The sequence below is a fragment of the Crotalus tigris genome, unplaced genomic scaffold (genome assembly GCF_016545835.1).
Source record: "Crotalus tigris isolate CLP2741 ecotype Arizona unplaced genomic scaffold, ASM1654583v1 scf7180000017890.1996003, whole genome shotgun sequence".
NCBI classification, from domain to species: Eukaryota; Metazoa; Chordata; class Lepidosauria; order Squamata; family Viperidae; genus Crotalus; species Crotalus tigris.
Genome location: NW_024096707.1, coordinates 848,594 through 864,707, shown reverse-complemented (window position 1 = coordinate 864,707; position 16,114 = coordinate 848,594). Strand labels below are relative to the sequence as shown.

The 16,114-nt window shown below is 38.3% G+C and overlaps 1 protein-coding gene across 13 annotated transcripts in view; it reads left to right on the top strand.

Annotated features, from left to right (window-relative positions):
* Positions 1–16,114, top strand: part of CCDC7 (coiled-coil domain containing 7) — a 325,715-nt gene that overhangs the window by 271,103 nt on the left and 38,498 nt on the right. For 11 of the 13 annotated variants that reach the window (XM_039344077.1, XM_039344074.1, XM_039344070.1 and 8 more), the window contains 2 exons: positions 1,654–1,761; positions 5,157–5,282. In XM_039344077.1, coding sequence (XP_039200011.1) covers positions 1,654–1,761; positions 5,157–5,282 — 234 coding nt within the window. Of the gene's footprint in view, positions 1–1,653; positions 1,762–4,194; positions 4,243–5,156; positions 5,283–16,114 lie in introns of those variants that run through there. The other 2 variants (XM_039344082.1, XM_039344073.1) reach the window with 2 other exon arrangements.

The window sequence follows — 16,114 nt, the reverse complement described above, 5'->3', positions numbered from 1 at the left end:
ATAACAAAATACAAAGACCTACAAATAGAAATAGAAAGACTGTGGCAAAAGCAAGCAAGGGTAGTACCAATAGTAATAGGCTTCTTGGGTGCAATCCCAAAACAACTGGAGCACCACTTGAACACCATTGGCATTGACAAATTCGCTATTAGTCAATTGCAAAAGGCGGCCTTACTAGGAACTGCTTCCATCCTGCGACGATATCTGTAATACCATCAAACATCCACATCTACCTATCCCAGGTCCTGGGTAAGGACTCGATAGGTAGACAAAATGCCAAATCCAGTCTGAACATCTGGCTGACTGTGCGATGATCCATAATAAAGTTTGAAGGGACCTTGGAGGTCATCTAGTCCAACCCTCTGCTCAGGCAGGAAAGCCTACACCATTTTGGACAAATGGCTGTCCAGTCTCTTCTTTAAAACTTCCAGTGTTGGAGAATCAGTCATTGTTTACCTTTAGTCTAGCAGTTTTGGAGAGACAAAGTAGAAGCAGAAACAATAATTAAAGTATTTATTACTTTTCTTTCTGCATTTCATCTTTAAAACTTAATGCACATTCCTTCCTTCTATTAATTGTGTTGACATTATATTAATAATAGCCACTTTTCACCTTTTTCTCCCATTCTGATCTGCTGTAACTACTATCTAGCCATGGACTGAAATCCTCATGATTCTCCTTGGGAGTTATCTGACTGAGACTGCTTAGAATTGACATTCAGCAAAATTACAAGGGATCATAATTTGCTCACTGCTGTCTAGGCTGGAGAAGAGTTTTAAAGCTTGAACCTTATTTATGGATTTTAAATTAACACAATAAAGATTTTTGCATTTGACTGACATCATTCACCTAATATTTCCTTCTCCATTTTATTATTGTGCAAAATCACTACCCACATTTGGATAATTAACTGCATGATAAAATAAATAAATTAAATCCAGATGATACAAAGGTGCAGAACATGGAGAATGAAGTACCACTTTGGATGGATTGCATTATCTGAGAAAGAGAGGTCCACAGTCTGGGAATGCTCCTTAATTCTGAGTTGTCGCTAAGCCCACAACATCCGCTGTAAAAAAGTGGCATTTATAAATTACTACTAGTACAAATGGTTACACCAGCTATAACCATTCCTGACCTTAGCTGCAACTTCCCATGTGTTGGTTATATCCTTTCTTACTTTTGCAAAGCGTTTGAAAATTGCAAAATACAAATACTGAAGCTAAATAAAGGGACCAGATAAAGGTATCACATAATGTTTGTACTGAAGGATATATGCTAGTTGCAAATTGCCTGTGAGGCATTATTTAACGTGATGTGCCAACCTTTAAAATCCTAAGTATCCATCCTGGTATAAAATTGCCAGATTATTTAGCTAGCAAATGTCTTTTTGAAGATATTTCTAAGTCTTATCTATCTGGTATTACAGGAAAAGGTCTTATCTTGTGTGGACACCAGACTATGGAATATTTTCTGAGGAGAATTCACTCCTCTTCTAGTATTTTGAAAAGTGGTAAAAATAAAATTCTTTCATTAAGTTTGTACAAATTTATTTTATATTAATGTTATGTTTACTCATTTTTAAATAGTAAATTGATAAATTTATATTTTGAATCTTTTAGGCTAATAATTTTAAAATATTTCCATTTATAGAAATACAAGCATTAACTGAGAAGAGAAGGTTGTATTTGGATAATATAGAATTAATGCAGAAAGATTTGAAAGTTTTGCAGGCCGCTGCAGTTATTCAGCCAGACAATGGTAAGTAATTAATTTTTAGTATGTTAACATGCTAGGCACTTTTGTGATTTCTCAGCAGTATTTTGTTTTAGTCTGTAAAATATATGTAAAAATTTAAATATATATTTGGTTGACAACATAGTACTAATAATGACAAAAATAATTCTTAGTTTAGTGTGGGGAAGCATTCAACGATGGTTAATTCTTCTTATAGCCTAGGAAAGCAAGAATCATATCTTAATTATTTTTAACTCTAGATTTGATGAAATGGGATTAATCTTTCCTTCCTCATAGAGGTCCTCCAATTGTTCTGGGACATTTTCTGCAAATATCTGCAGGGAGAATTAGGAACTGATAAAAAATTGTCTTCAATTTTTTTCTGATGACAGGTTTATGTCTCATTATACATCATATAGCTAAAATTAGAACTGGCATTTCAAATCGTTCTTCCACTTCTGTATTGCTATATGACAAAAGGATCCAGCAAACTTCTCACTTTCTTTTTAATTTCCCAAAGAGATAGGCATTTTACTAGAAGAAGAGGGTACCAGCCCATAGGTCAACTCTTGATTATGCTTCTTTTTAAAAAATAAAATAAAAATGTTTTATTGATTTTTAACATAATCACCTTAATATTTGGTAAACATGTTGTCTGGGTTAGTATTTAAAAAACAACCAATAAAAATTAATTTCTATAATTCTGTATCCATATAATGACTTTGCTTTATTTTCTCTTCTTCCAATAATATTCTTTTTTGCCAGCCTTAAATTAATACAGTTCTTATTATTTGAATAATGATAATTAAATATAGACATTTTTCTCATGTTTCTGCAAATAATAACCATATCAATATAAAGCTTCTTTTCTAATTGCCTTGTCATAGATCCTGTTTACAGAATTCTTATTTAAATTTGTTTTCCCCACAATATTCAAAGCATTTTTATTAGTTAAGATTTTCACAAAATTAGTTACACTTAAGTATTTAAGTTTTTTTTTTCTCATACAAGCCATCCAACACTTTTACATTTCTCATATCTTTAAAAAAGAAAAAAACAGAAAATATTTCTTTTGTATAAACCATCCCAACATTTTTATATTTTTCATGTCAAAAAACAAATGAAAAAAGAAAGAAAAAAATACTATGTTACTTGAGGGGTTCATCCCTCTTAAACGAATCTTCATTTATATCCAAAATCTTTCTATTTCTTTAACCATATTCAAACAGATGTTTAATTTTTAAATATTCCCTCTGGTAAATTCCATCATCTAATTTCTTAATTCTCATTTTAGCCCTTTTTTTGCCAAACATCTTTTCTGATCAATATGCTTCATGAATCAAAAAAATCTTTCCATAATCTTAATCTTTTCTGCTTTTTATTTTATGAAAATTTTTGTGTTGTAAAGTTAAACTGGAGATGTGTTCGTTTATATTTTCAAAGTTATTTTTAATCTCCTCATGGTTTGAGATCTCTGTTGTTTGGATTAGTTTCAACATAGCATAGATCTTCTGGAAAGTATTTCTTTTTTCTTGGTATAGTCTTTCTGCAGATCTCTGGTTTTCCATGATAGCTAAAAATCAGGGTTTTCCTTTCTCTGCAGACAGCTTTAGAGTCACAGTTGAATTGGTATTTGTAATCCAGAAAGGTCAATTCTTTTTTTTACAGTTTATAATTCTCACTTTGTAGATAGCCCAAAATGTTTTCTTTCTTTTTTGTCACAGCTGTTCTCTGTTGTTAAGACATTGAAGGTCACCAAAACTAAGTTATCTTTTCCTGGGCTTTGCCAGTCCCTGTAAAAAAGCAACTGTTGTTGTATATTTTCATCCAGCACTAGATGTCAGCACCAGTCAGTAATAGACAATTGTTTACTTCTATTTTCATGATTTGAAAGGAAAACCTTAACAGATTCCACCGATTTCAAACATCCAAATTAAGTCTTATATTCATTTCATTTCAGTATATTTCTGTTCCCTCTGAAATGTTTAATTTGCTGCTTCCATCTGTAGGAGGGTGGGGCAAAGAGCCCCCCCTTCTCACTTTCAGAGGCTTTTTGCTTCTTGGGGTTTTTCTTTTTCCCCCAGGAAATCAATTTTTTAGTAGAAGAGAGAAAATCACTGTTACTACCTAGTTCCAAACATGTTGTTTACAGTCAGCTTAAAGTAGTGCTTTTGGGCTTCGGCTGCTTGTAGCTTGGGCTAGACTACAGGTCGGCAACCTGTGGCTCCGGAGCCGCATGTGGCTCTTTGAGCCTTCCCCTGTGGCTCCCAGCCTCCTCTGCATTTGCAGAGAGAGACAGAGACAGAACTTTTCTCCCTCTCTCCTTCTCTCTCTCTGTGTTTGTGTTTTTTTTGTGTGTGTGCGTGTGTGTAAAAAAAAGAGAGTGGAGTCATGGTGTTCTCCGACGAGCTGAAAAGCTTACTGGGTGGAGCTTCTGCCTTGGCTGTGTCTCTGCAGGAAACAGGAAGCAGGAGAGAGCTAGCTAGCTCAGCTATGCTGGCTCAGGAATTCTGAGAGTTGAAGTCCATGAGTCATAAAAGAGCCTACCCCTGAGCTTGTTGGAGAACAGCTTGAAGCCAGCTTGCCAGGTGAGCAGAAGTTTGGAGAGAGGGAGGGGGAGAGGGAGGGGGGAGAGAGAGGGGGGGAGAGAAAGAGAGAAAGAAAGAGAAAGAGAGAGAGAAAGAGAGAGAGAGAGGAAAGAGAGAGAGGTCCTCTTGGGGGAAGAGGACTGGCAGACCAAAGGCAGAAAGAGAGAGAGAAACAGACAGACAGACAGACAGAGAGACCCTTTTGACATCTAAAATGGAGATAACACTGTATATATCCTTTTTTAGCTTTATGATATATATATGAAACGGGTCCAAGTGGCTCTTTGAGTATTTTTGGTTGCCTATCCCTGGGCTAGACTCTGAAGTTAAGCTAGCCTTTCTCCTGCTGGTTTCTGGAGGGCTTTTCCCAAACTGATCGGATGGATCACTGCTTCTCTGCAATCGGCAGGACTTCCTTTCTTCTTTGTTGCCACTACGGGGCAACTTCAGGCCCATTTAGGGTCTCCTAGCAGGCAGAAATTTGCCTTAGGGTGAGGAGCCCTGTAATCCCTCGGCTGCTGCACTACTGCGCAAAAGCAGAAGCCCTCTTGATTATGCTTCTGATCTACTTAGATCTACTTATGCTACTAGATGTTTGTTCCAGGTATTATAAAATCTTACATTTTTCCAAAATTTCTGATTGCTCAATCAGCATTTGAGTGATGTGTTGCTGCTCTTAAATTTTTAGTGTTTTCGTAAATATTATTTATGATATTGCTAGTTTAATGTGTTTTATTTCAATTGCTTTTAATACATCCTAACCTCTAAAACTGCTTCCAGTTTATTTCTATGGTGTACATTTCTAAAAAAAATAATGTTCTTTATATGCAGAACAGATAGTTCAATTGTTAGCCGAGCAAAAAATAATTTTGTTTGACAATCTGGAGAAAATTATTCAAGATGTGGAACAAGCACAAAACCTTGACTTAGAAAATGGTTTGATGAAAAGATCTGATGGTAAGATATTAATATAAAATTGTAGGGAAATCTATTAATGTTATCTGATCTAGAAAGAGCATTGCCATAATCTAATACGTTTTCTGCAGTTCTTTTTAAAGGACAACCGTTGTTAATTGATGCTGCTGGGGGGAGGGGAGATAAGAGCATTCTAAATCCCTGGTGAAAATGTTTATGTTAGACAGAATTCTAGAGAAATCATTACTGATTGTTTTAATTATGAACTTAGCAGGTAGCAATATCTTATTAATGCAATATCTTTTATACTGTTATGTTGTGGAAGGGTGTTTACATTAAATGTATATATAAATATATATTTCATATCCAAACTTTCAATTATATTTCATTTTTAAACAAACATTCTTCTTTGTGATTTCTGTATATTGCTCTTATAGTGATTCCTTTGTGTGGACAGAGCTTCTGTCAGAGCTTCTCTAGCTGTAGAGAATTTTTTTTCTATGTAGCTTCAGCACATCTGTTCTTGGGCTAGATTCTCAGTTGTCCCTGGGGTACTACTACAACTACAACAACAACAACTACTATTACTATACTACTACTATTACTACTACTACTACTACTACTAATAATAATAATAATAATAGAGTTAGAAGGGACCTTGGAGGACTTTTAGTCCAGCCCCTTGCTCAGGCATGAAACCCTATACCAGCGGTTCTCAACCTGTGGGTTGCAACCCTTTTGGGGGTCGAATGACCTTTTCACAGGGGTCGCCTAAGACCAGCAGAAAACACTGCTCTGCATCCGTCTCCGCATGGCCTCCTCCGCCATTTCAGAAAGAGAGACAGAGAGGCACTTTCGCTTCCCTTCTCTCTCTCTCTCTCTCTCAGGTGGATTTACCTCCTGCAAGGCTCCTGATTGGCCCTGCACCCAGGTGCCCCACCCCTTGGGAGAAGCGCGGACAGGGCCTCGTAGCCTTGGAGCTGCCCAGGGAAGCCCCGGGATCCCTATTGGGAGTGGCCCGCTGGAGGGTCCCCTGAGTGGGCCAGTCCTCCTGCAAGCCATGGCCCAAGGGAGACCAGCCCCTGCAATCCCCAGGCAGCCTGACCATTGGACCCTCTGGCCAGGAAGACGTGCCGGAGTCCAGGCTGCTGGGAAGGAAGAAGGAGATTCAGCAAAGGTAGGAGAGGAGAACCACCTCCTTGGGCCCAGCGCTGGTGGTGGCTTCCTTGCCATCCTCTTCCTCATCCCCGTCTTCCTCCTGCTGCCCCCAAGGCGGCTCGGGTGGGCACTGGGGCAAAAGGGGTGCCTGGGGGGAGCAGCCGGGCTGGCAGAGGGGCTGGCAGGGGCCACGTGGCACCAGCCCCCACTGCGGCTCCATCGGATGGGTGGAGGGCAAGGCTGGGCAGCGCGGAGTCTAGTTGGGGTGGCGGCAGCAGTTTTCTCGTCCTTCCCCTCTCCTTCTTCCTGCTGCCCCCAAGGCAGCTCTGGCAGGCATCGGGGCAAGAGGGTTGTCTGCGGGGAGCAGCTGGGCTGGCGGAGGGGCTGGTGGGCCATGCAGCTCCAGCTCCCACCACAGCTCCATCAATGGACAGAGGACGAGGCTGGCAACATGGAGTCCTGGCGGGAGTGGCGGCTGGGCCGGTGGCAGCGGGGACCCCCGACGATGCTGCTGTAAGAGAGAGAAAGAGAGAGAGGAAAGAGAGAGCAACAGAGGAAAAGAGAGAGGAAAGAGAAAGAAAGAGAGAGAGGAAAGACAGAAAGAGAAAGGGAGGAAACAGAAAAAGAGGAAAGAGAAAAAGAGGAAAGAGAAAGAGAGAGAAAGAGAGCAGAAAGAGAGAAATAGGAGGAGAGGAAAGAAAAAAGAGGAAAAGGGGAAAGAGAGGAAAGTGAGAGAGAGAAGAGAGAGGAAAGAGAGAGAAAGAGAAGAGAGAGAGGAAGGAGAAAGAGGAAAGAGAAAGAGAGAGGAAAGAGAAACAGGAAAAGAGAGGAAAGAGAGAAAGAGAAAGAGGGAAGAAAGAGAGAGAAAAAGAGAAATAGGAAAGAGAGAAGAGAGAGAGGAAAGAGAAAGAGAGGAGGGAAAGAGAGAAAGAGAGAGAGAGGAGAGAAAGAGAGGAGGGAAAGAGAGAAAGAGAGAGAGAGGAAAGAGAGAGAGAAAGCGAGAAAGAGAGAGAGGAATGGTGCTTCCAACCCGGCTGGACGGAGCCGGCGGAGCGGCCTTCCTGCCCCCCCCGCCAGCTGGATGGGGGTTGAGGGTCATCACAACATGAGGAACTGTATTAAAGGGTTGCGGCATTAGGAAGGTTGAGAACCACTGCCCTATACCATTTCAGACAAATCATTGTCCAGTCTCTTCTTAAAAACTTCCAGTGTTGGAGCATTCACAACTTCTGGAGACAAGCAGTTCCACTGATTAATTGTTCTAGCTGTCAGGAAATTTTTCCTTAGTTCTAGGTTGATTCTCTCCTTGAGTAGTTTTCACCCGTTACTTCTTATCCTGCCTTCTGGTGCTTTGGAGAATAGCTTGATTCCCTCTTCTTTGTGGCAACCCCTGACATATTGGAACACTGCTATCATGTCACCCCTAGTTTTTCTCTTCATTAAACTAAATATACCTAATTCCAGTAACCGTTCTTTATATGTTTTAGCCTCCAGTCTCCTAATCAGCGTTGTTGTTCTTCTCTGTACTCTTTCTAGAGTCTCAACATTTTTTTTACATTGTGGTGACCAAAACTGGAGGCAGAATTCCAAGTGTGGTCTTACCATGGTGTTATAATGTGATATTAACACTTCTTGTGATCTTGATTCTATCCCATTGTTAATGCAGTCTAGCACTGTGTTAGCTTTTTTGGCAGCTGTAGCACACTGCTGGCTCATAGTTAAGTGGTTGTCCATTAGGACTCTGAGATCCCTATCACAGTTACTACTATTGAGCAAGGTACCACCCATACTGTACCTGCATTTGTTTTTTCTTGCCTAAATGTAGAACCTTACTCTTCATCATTGAATTTCATTTTGTTAGATAGTGCCCTATGTTCAGGTCTGTCCAGATCCTTCTGTATCTTAAACCTATCTTCTGGAGTGTTGGCTATTCCTGTCAGCTTGGTGTGGACTGCAAATTTGATGAGTTCCCCATCTATTCCCCTCACCCAAATCATTGATAAAGATGTTGAAGAACACTGGGCCCAGAACAGAGCCCTGGGGCACTCAATACACACTTTCCTCCATGTAGATGCAGTTCCATTGTTGAGTATGCTTGGTCAGCCAGCTACGAATCCATCTGGTGGTGATACTGTCTAACCCACATTTTTCTAACTTATCAAGTAGTAGGCTTTGATCTATTTTATCAAATGCCTTACTGAAGTCCAAATAAATTATATCCACAGCATTCCTCTTGTCCACTAATTTTGTCACCTAGTTAAAGAATGCAATAAGATTTGTCTGGCATGATCTCTTTTTGACAAATTCCTGGTGGGTTTTGGTTATGACATTGTTTGCCTCTGTAGATGTTCATTGATTTGTTGCTTGATAATCTTTTCCAGAATCTTCCCAGGTATTGAAGTCAGGCTGATAGGTCTGTAATTTCCTGGATCCATTTTTTTTTGAAGATGGGAACTACATCAGTTTTTTTCCAGTCCTCTAGTAGTTCTCCAGTGCTCCAAGATCTTTGAAAGATATAGTTCAGTGGCTCTGAGATCACATGTGCCAGTTCCTTCAGAATCTCGGGGTATAATCCATCTGGTCCTGCTGATTTGAATTCATCGAGGGTGGACAGGTATTCACTTACCATTTTCTTGCCTATTTTAACTTGTGTTTCTAATCTGTTTTTTATGGTACTGTTTCTGATAGGTTGACTGTTTTTTCCCTTTGTGTAAAGATGGATACAAAAAAAACCTGAAGTAGTTCTGCTTTCTCCCTGTTGCTTGTCACCTTCTTGTCACTTTCTCCTATTAATGAACCCATCATTTCTTTAACTTTTTTCTTGTTTTTTACATGTTGAAAGAAGCTTTTTTGTTATTTTTGACTTTTGTTGCAAGCCTTAATAGTTTTGAGCTTTAGCTTTCCTCAGTTCATCTTTGCAGGCTCGGGCTATTTTCTGACATTCTGCCTTAGTTATGTGCCCCTCTTTACACTTTTTATACATATGCTTTTTATCTTTTAATTTATCAGAGAGTTATGTATGCAGTCATGCTAGTTTCTTTTGAGAGCTTCATTTTTCTTCTTTGTTGGTATTGTGCTAGACTGGGCTTTTATAATCTCACTTTTCAAAATTTCCCAAGCTTCTTGAATTGTTTTCCCCATGAGGATTCTCATACATGGAATCCGTCCCAAGCTCTCCCTAAGTTTGTTGAAATTAGCTCTCTTAAAGTCCAAAACTTTAGTTTGTCTATGTTCTATTGCTTGCATAATGTTGAATTCCAATATTGCATGATCACTCCCCCCCAAGGTTCCTGTAGCTTCAACACTTTCTATCATTTCATCTCAGTTAGTGAGAATTAAAACCAATATGGCTGATCCCCTAGTTCCCTTAATTTACCTTCAAGTACTGTATTGCAAGCAATATCTGGCTCTAAATGAATACCATTATTTTGTATTTTATTCATCATTTTTTAGATTTATGTCATCATATCTGATTTATTTATCAGTCTTCTTACTCGCTTGTTTCAGATCTGCATATCTCCTGCAGAAGAAGCAACCAAACCTATTCACAAGTCTAATCTGTTTCATAAATTTTATTTAGGATTTTCCTGGTGGAGGAGATGGGTGGGGAACTGAGTCTTGTTTAAATCTTTGAGACTTAAAATTCCACCATACAGGTGGTTCAGCATATTGCCTCTGCTAGTTCTGAGCCAGCAATCCACATGATGTTTTCACAGTTGCCTTAAACTGAAACATTATTTTTTTAATTAATAATTTTTAAATTTTACAAAACAATTCCCTTCCCCACCCCCCACCCCCCACCCCCAACCCTCCCATACCCTTCCCCACCTCCCCAAACCTCCCATACCCTCCCCCAACCTTCCCAGAGCTGAGTACAGGCTTAGTTAAAATTTTTCAAAAAGACTTAAAACACATATAAATCCTAAGCAAATCTAAATACATTAAATTAAACAAGTTATCTTCTCTTAAAAATAATAATTACAATCATTAGACATGTTATAATATACTCTAAACATTTTCTAATATCATACTTATATTATTATCCATCATTCTTTATAAACTCCCTCCAAAACACAAATTTAAACATTACTTAAAACATTAAAATTCCCTTATACATATTTAAATCTTTACCAATAACCAATTCCATCCACAATAAACACATTCCTTATCAGTCTCTCTTATCCATAAACCTCGAAAGAAGTGCTTTGAAATCTGCCCTTAAAGGTTTCTCCAAAAAGTTTATAAATCTTGCTTCTCCCACAGACTCAGGAACCAATACTTGTGAGGCTTCCTTAACCTCCTTCTTCTGTTACTCCTTTTCTTTACGTTTATATGTTGCACGGGTTGTCCTCTGCTCCTTCATCTCAACTTGTTGAGGCCCCTTTAAAGGTTGCTTCAAAAAGTTTATAAATCTTAGTTCTCCCGCAGATTCAGAAACCAATACTTGTGAGGCTTCCTTAACCTCCTTCTTCTGTTGCTCCTTTTCTTTACAATTATATGTTGCACAAGTTACCCTCTGCTCCTCCATCTCAACTTGTTGAGGTCCCTCGAACTGAGATTTCCCAATTTTCATAAGTATAGGCTCTTCGGGTTGCAATTCTACCTTCTTCTCTTCCAAAGCTTTAAACGTAATAGATGGCAATGAACATACCCCCAGGACTGAAGTGTAAAAATCTTTTGCTTTAGAAACAGTATTAAGTCTATAACGTATCCCCAGGTAACTCACCACCATTCCAGTTGGAACATCCCATCTGAACAAGATTCGCCTCTTTTTAAGTTCATCTGCTAAAAAAGCAAACTCCTTTCTTCTTCTTAAAATTTTAGATGGGATCTCCTTTAAAATTATAACATCTTGTGAAGCAATTTGAAACCTCTTCTTATAAAAGGCTTGTATAATTTCGTTGCGCAGGGATCTTTTCCCAAAATAAATTACCACATCTCTTGGCAAATTCTTTTGCTCTGCCACCACAGAGTTAACTCTAAATGTTTTTTCAATTTCACAAAGTATTTCGTCTTTTTCTCTATTCAAAATCACAGCAAAGTCATTTGCAACCATCTCTCTCAGATCACCTTGCACAGACTCTCTCAAGCCTCTAATTCTTAAAGCATATTCCATTTGTCTATATTGAAGCATAAGAATCTCATCTTGAAAATTTTCCATCTCTTTTTCCATGCTTTCAAATTTTCCCTCCATCAGTTCCACTTTTTCTGTTACCTCTTCTACGCGAGAGTTCAGCTTTTCAAGAACAAAGGCAACTCCTTTTAAAGCCAAAACTATCTCTTGCCTCAAAATCTTATTATTTTCCTCTAAAATCTCTTTCATTTCTCCCCTAATTTGAGATATAACATTTCCCATCATGTCTTGCAAATCCTTCACCATTATTGACTGTGCCAAAGAAGGGGGTGAAGCTATTGATTTAGGTTGTTGCGCTGATGATAACACCGAAGAAGAAACCACCTTAGGAGCTGTAGGAATTACTGAATGCTTTGGAGCCATCTTAAAAAAATCTTTACTCCTTCTTAAGAATTACAAAAATTAAGCAAAAGAAAAAGAGAGATTAACTCCAAAAAATCAAAAAATCCTTCAAAAGGAGATCATTATAATAAAAAGAAAAGGAGCTTCCGGTACGAGGCGACGGCGATGGCGGCTATCTTTTAGCCGTCCAGCTGGGGAAGTGTCAGAGCCGCGGAGCACAGCGCGCATCAGCTGGCCCGCGGCTCGGAATTCCCTTCCCGGGCAAAGGGAAGGGACAGAGAACGCAGGAATAGAGGTAGAACCCCTAAACCCCCTCTGGATTTATTTCTAGAGGGGGTGAAAGGAGTGTTCCCTCGGAGCTCCTGCTGATCTCCGCCTCCCAGCTGTTTTTGCTTCCTAGGAAGCAAAAGAAACCGCCGCTTCTATCTCCGTGTTTATAGTATTTTGGTGAGTAATTTTTAAACGGACGGAGCAGTTTAAAGGATTTTTGTTATATACTTTAGGTGTTTATTTTTTTTATTATTTGATTTTTACTATTTTTCCTCCTTTTCTTTGTTATATTAGTGAAAGAATTTAAGATGGCGTTTTGAAAGTGTCGGAGTTTTTTTTTCTTTTCCCTTTTGTTTTACTTTCCCTTTTTAAGGATTGGCTTTTGCTTTTGCTTTTGGCTTAGAATTTTTTCTTTTGAATTGTTTGCTCTTTTATCTTTTATTCTTTGGATTTTCTCTGGATTTTCAAGGACTATAGTTTGTCTCTTTTTAAATTCTTTTCTTTTTCTTTCCTCCTCCCTTCTTGTGTGGAGGGGAAAGGGAAGTGAGAACTGCGCTTTTTAAAATGGCTTCAAAGAGACAGCAGCCTGCTTCAATACCTAAGGTTGTTTCTTCTCCTATAACTTCCACTGCACAATTACAACAACAATCTAAACATGTACCACCGGCTCAGCCACCACCCTCCCCCCCTCTGCCTGGACTTTCAGCACAAGAGGTCAGAGGCATAATGGGAGAGATTGTAGTTCAAATGAGAGAGGAAATGAAGCAATTTGCCTCACAGATTAAATCAGAAATTAAATCTGATCTTAAAGAAGAGATAACGGGGATAAAGACTAAATTGCAAGAAAATAATAATGATTTACGACAAGATATACTTGCAGCAGTTTCAGGCTTGGCTACTGTGGTGGTTAAGCTCGATGCAAGGCTTGAGGAAGTGGAAAACAAAGTTGATTCCTTTGATGATAAAATTCAAGATGTGGAAAGGAAGGTGGAGTCCTCACAAGAAGATATTTTGATGTTTCAGTACAGACAGATGGAGTATGCCTTGAGGATTAGAGGCCTCAAGGAAGATATGAATCAAGATTTGGTGGAGATGGTCCTTACTGATCTGGCAGTGGCCTTGGATATGGATAAAGGAGAATTACATAGAGAAGTGGAAAAAATTTATAGACTTAACTCCTGGATTGCTAAGCAGAAGAATTTGCCTAGAGATGTGGTGATTTATTTTACAAAGAAGTCCCTGCGGAATGAGATTATACAAGCCTTTTACAACAAAAGATTTCAGATTGCTGCCCAAGATGTTATCATTCTAAAGGAAATCCCATCCAAAATTTTAAGAAGCAGGAAAGACTTCGCTTTTTTAACCAATGAGCTCAAAGCTAGATTGATGCCATTTAGATGGGAAATTCCGATGGGTATTGTTTTGAGCCATGCGGGGACACGCTATAGATTGAATACAGTTGACAAAGCTAGAGAGTTTTATACTTCGGTCCTGGGTGCAGGCTCAACTCCATCTGGTCAGAAATCTCCGAGTGGCAAGGAAGTCGAGCAGCAATCTGAGGCATTAGGTTTGGTTTCCGCTGGGATGATACAAGCTGAAAGGCAACGCCAGATGGAGGTTAAAGAGCAGAGGATGACTCGTGCAGCTTATAAGCGTAAAGAGAAGGAGCAACGTAAAAAAGAGCCTAAAGAGAATTCTTCTGGAAGTGCATCATCGCCGGTGGGAGGAGCAAGACCCAAGAGTTATGCAACACATGCAGCTCTTTCAGATCTTGATGGTGTCTTCTCCAGGCTGCGTGCCAAGGGAGATGGCAAAGTTTTTGACCTGGAATGTTAATGGATTGAATTCTCCTCAGAAATGGAAAAAAATCTTTTATTATTTGAAGCAACATACCAATGATGTTATTTGCTTACAGGAAACTCATATTTTACTTAAAGATCAGAAATATTTAGTCAATGCTCGTTTGGGATCTCATTTTATATCTTCTGCTCCTGGGAAGAAAGGGGGAGTTGTTATATATGTTAAACAAAACCTACCAGCTTGTCTGGTAGAATCAGATCCCCAGGGGAGATATGTGATGATTGAACTTGGTATATATGGTAAGAAAGTACTTATAGTGGGACTTTATGCTCCAAATCAACAACAGGAACAATTTTATAAGCAGTTACATCAAAAAATAACATTGCTTGACTATAGATCAGTGGTATTAATGGGTGATTGGAATGGTGTCTTAGATATACAAAGGGACAAGAAAGGTTCCTCTCCTTTTCTTAAACAAGCAAGGTTACCTAAAGCTTTTTTTGATATGAAGGAAGACTGGGAATTAAGGGATTATTGGCGGGAATGTAATCAAGAGGAGAGAGATTTCACTTTTTTTTCTGATAGACACCAATCTTTTTCAAGAATTGACTTTTTTTGATTACTACGGATTTGTATAATAAAGTAAAGAATGTAAAGATTTTTCCTAGATCACTGACGGATCATAGCCCAGTTTGGATGGAGCTGACTCAAGAGAAAGAGGAAAGGAGATCCTGGAGAGTTAATGAAAATTTGTTCAGACAAGAGAAGAATGTTCAAAAGTTAAAGGAGTGTTTAAAGGACTATTTTGCTTTGAACATGTATAAGGGGACTTCAATGTCAATGGTATGGGATGCAGGTAAAGCATTTATGCGTGGTGTTTTGATAAAAATGAATAATTGTCATAAGCGGAAGCAGATGCAGAAACGTAGAGAACTTGAAGATGAAATTAAATCAAAAGAAATGGCCTTGAGTTTAAATCCTTCTGATGAAAGTATTAAAGAATCTGTAAAGTTACTAAGGTCACAATTTAATATGTTGATAGCAGATCAAGCGGCAACCAATTTATTGTTTATGAAACAAAATACATTTTGTAATGCTAATAAGCCTGGGAGATGGTTGGCTTATCAATTAAGAAAGAAACAGAGACAGAGAATAATAGAGAAAATAAATTACAAGGGTAAATTAGTTTCTCAGAAGGAATTGATTAAAAAATCTTTTTTGGATTATTATCAAAAGTTATACAAATCTACTAATGTGCAACTGCTAGATATAAATAAATATCTAGCTGAGGCAAGTTTTCCTAAACTGACTGAGGATCAGAAACATGAAATTAATGGTTTAATTACTAAGGAGGAAATTGCCTCAGCAATTCAACAATTGAAACTAGGGAAAGCACCGGGTACGGATGGGTTAACAGCTGTTTATTATAAAGCTTTAATGGAGGAGATGATCCAACCATTAAATGATCTTTTTAATGGTATCTTACAGGGTTTAGAGATTCCTCCTTCATGGCGTAGTGCTTTTATATCATTGATTCCAAAGGAGGATCAAGATCTTACTTTACCAAAAAATTATAGGCCTATATCTCTTTTAAATGTGGATTATAAGATATTTGTAAAAATTTTGGTAAATAGGCTTATGAGGGTGGTGCATCATCTTGTGCATAAAGATCAATCAGGGTTTATAACAGGAAGGTATATGAAAAATAATGTTAGACAAATTATTAATCTATTAGAATATTTAGACAAGAACAACCAAGTTTCTGCAGGGCTCATATTTTTAGATGCTGAAAAAGCATTTGATCAATTGAATTGGCATTTTATGCTAAGAGTAATGGAAGAAATGAATTTTGGCGAAAAGATATTACAAGCTCTTACGGTAATATATCAAAAACAAATGGCACAACTTATTGTTAATGGAGGTTTGTCGGAGGTTTTTACAATAGAGAAAGGTACTAGACAGGGGTGTCCTTTATCGCCATTGTTGTTTGTTTTAACACTGGAAATATTATTGATCAAAATTCGAGAGTCTCAGGAAATTAAAGGAATAGAAGTTAACAAAAAAGAATATAAGTTGAGAGCTTTTGCGGATGACTTGGTTGTTACTTTGTCGCAACCTGATTATTCTGCAGTAAACTTATTACAGTTGATTCATCATTATGGTTTGGTTT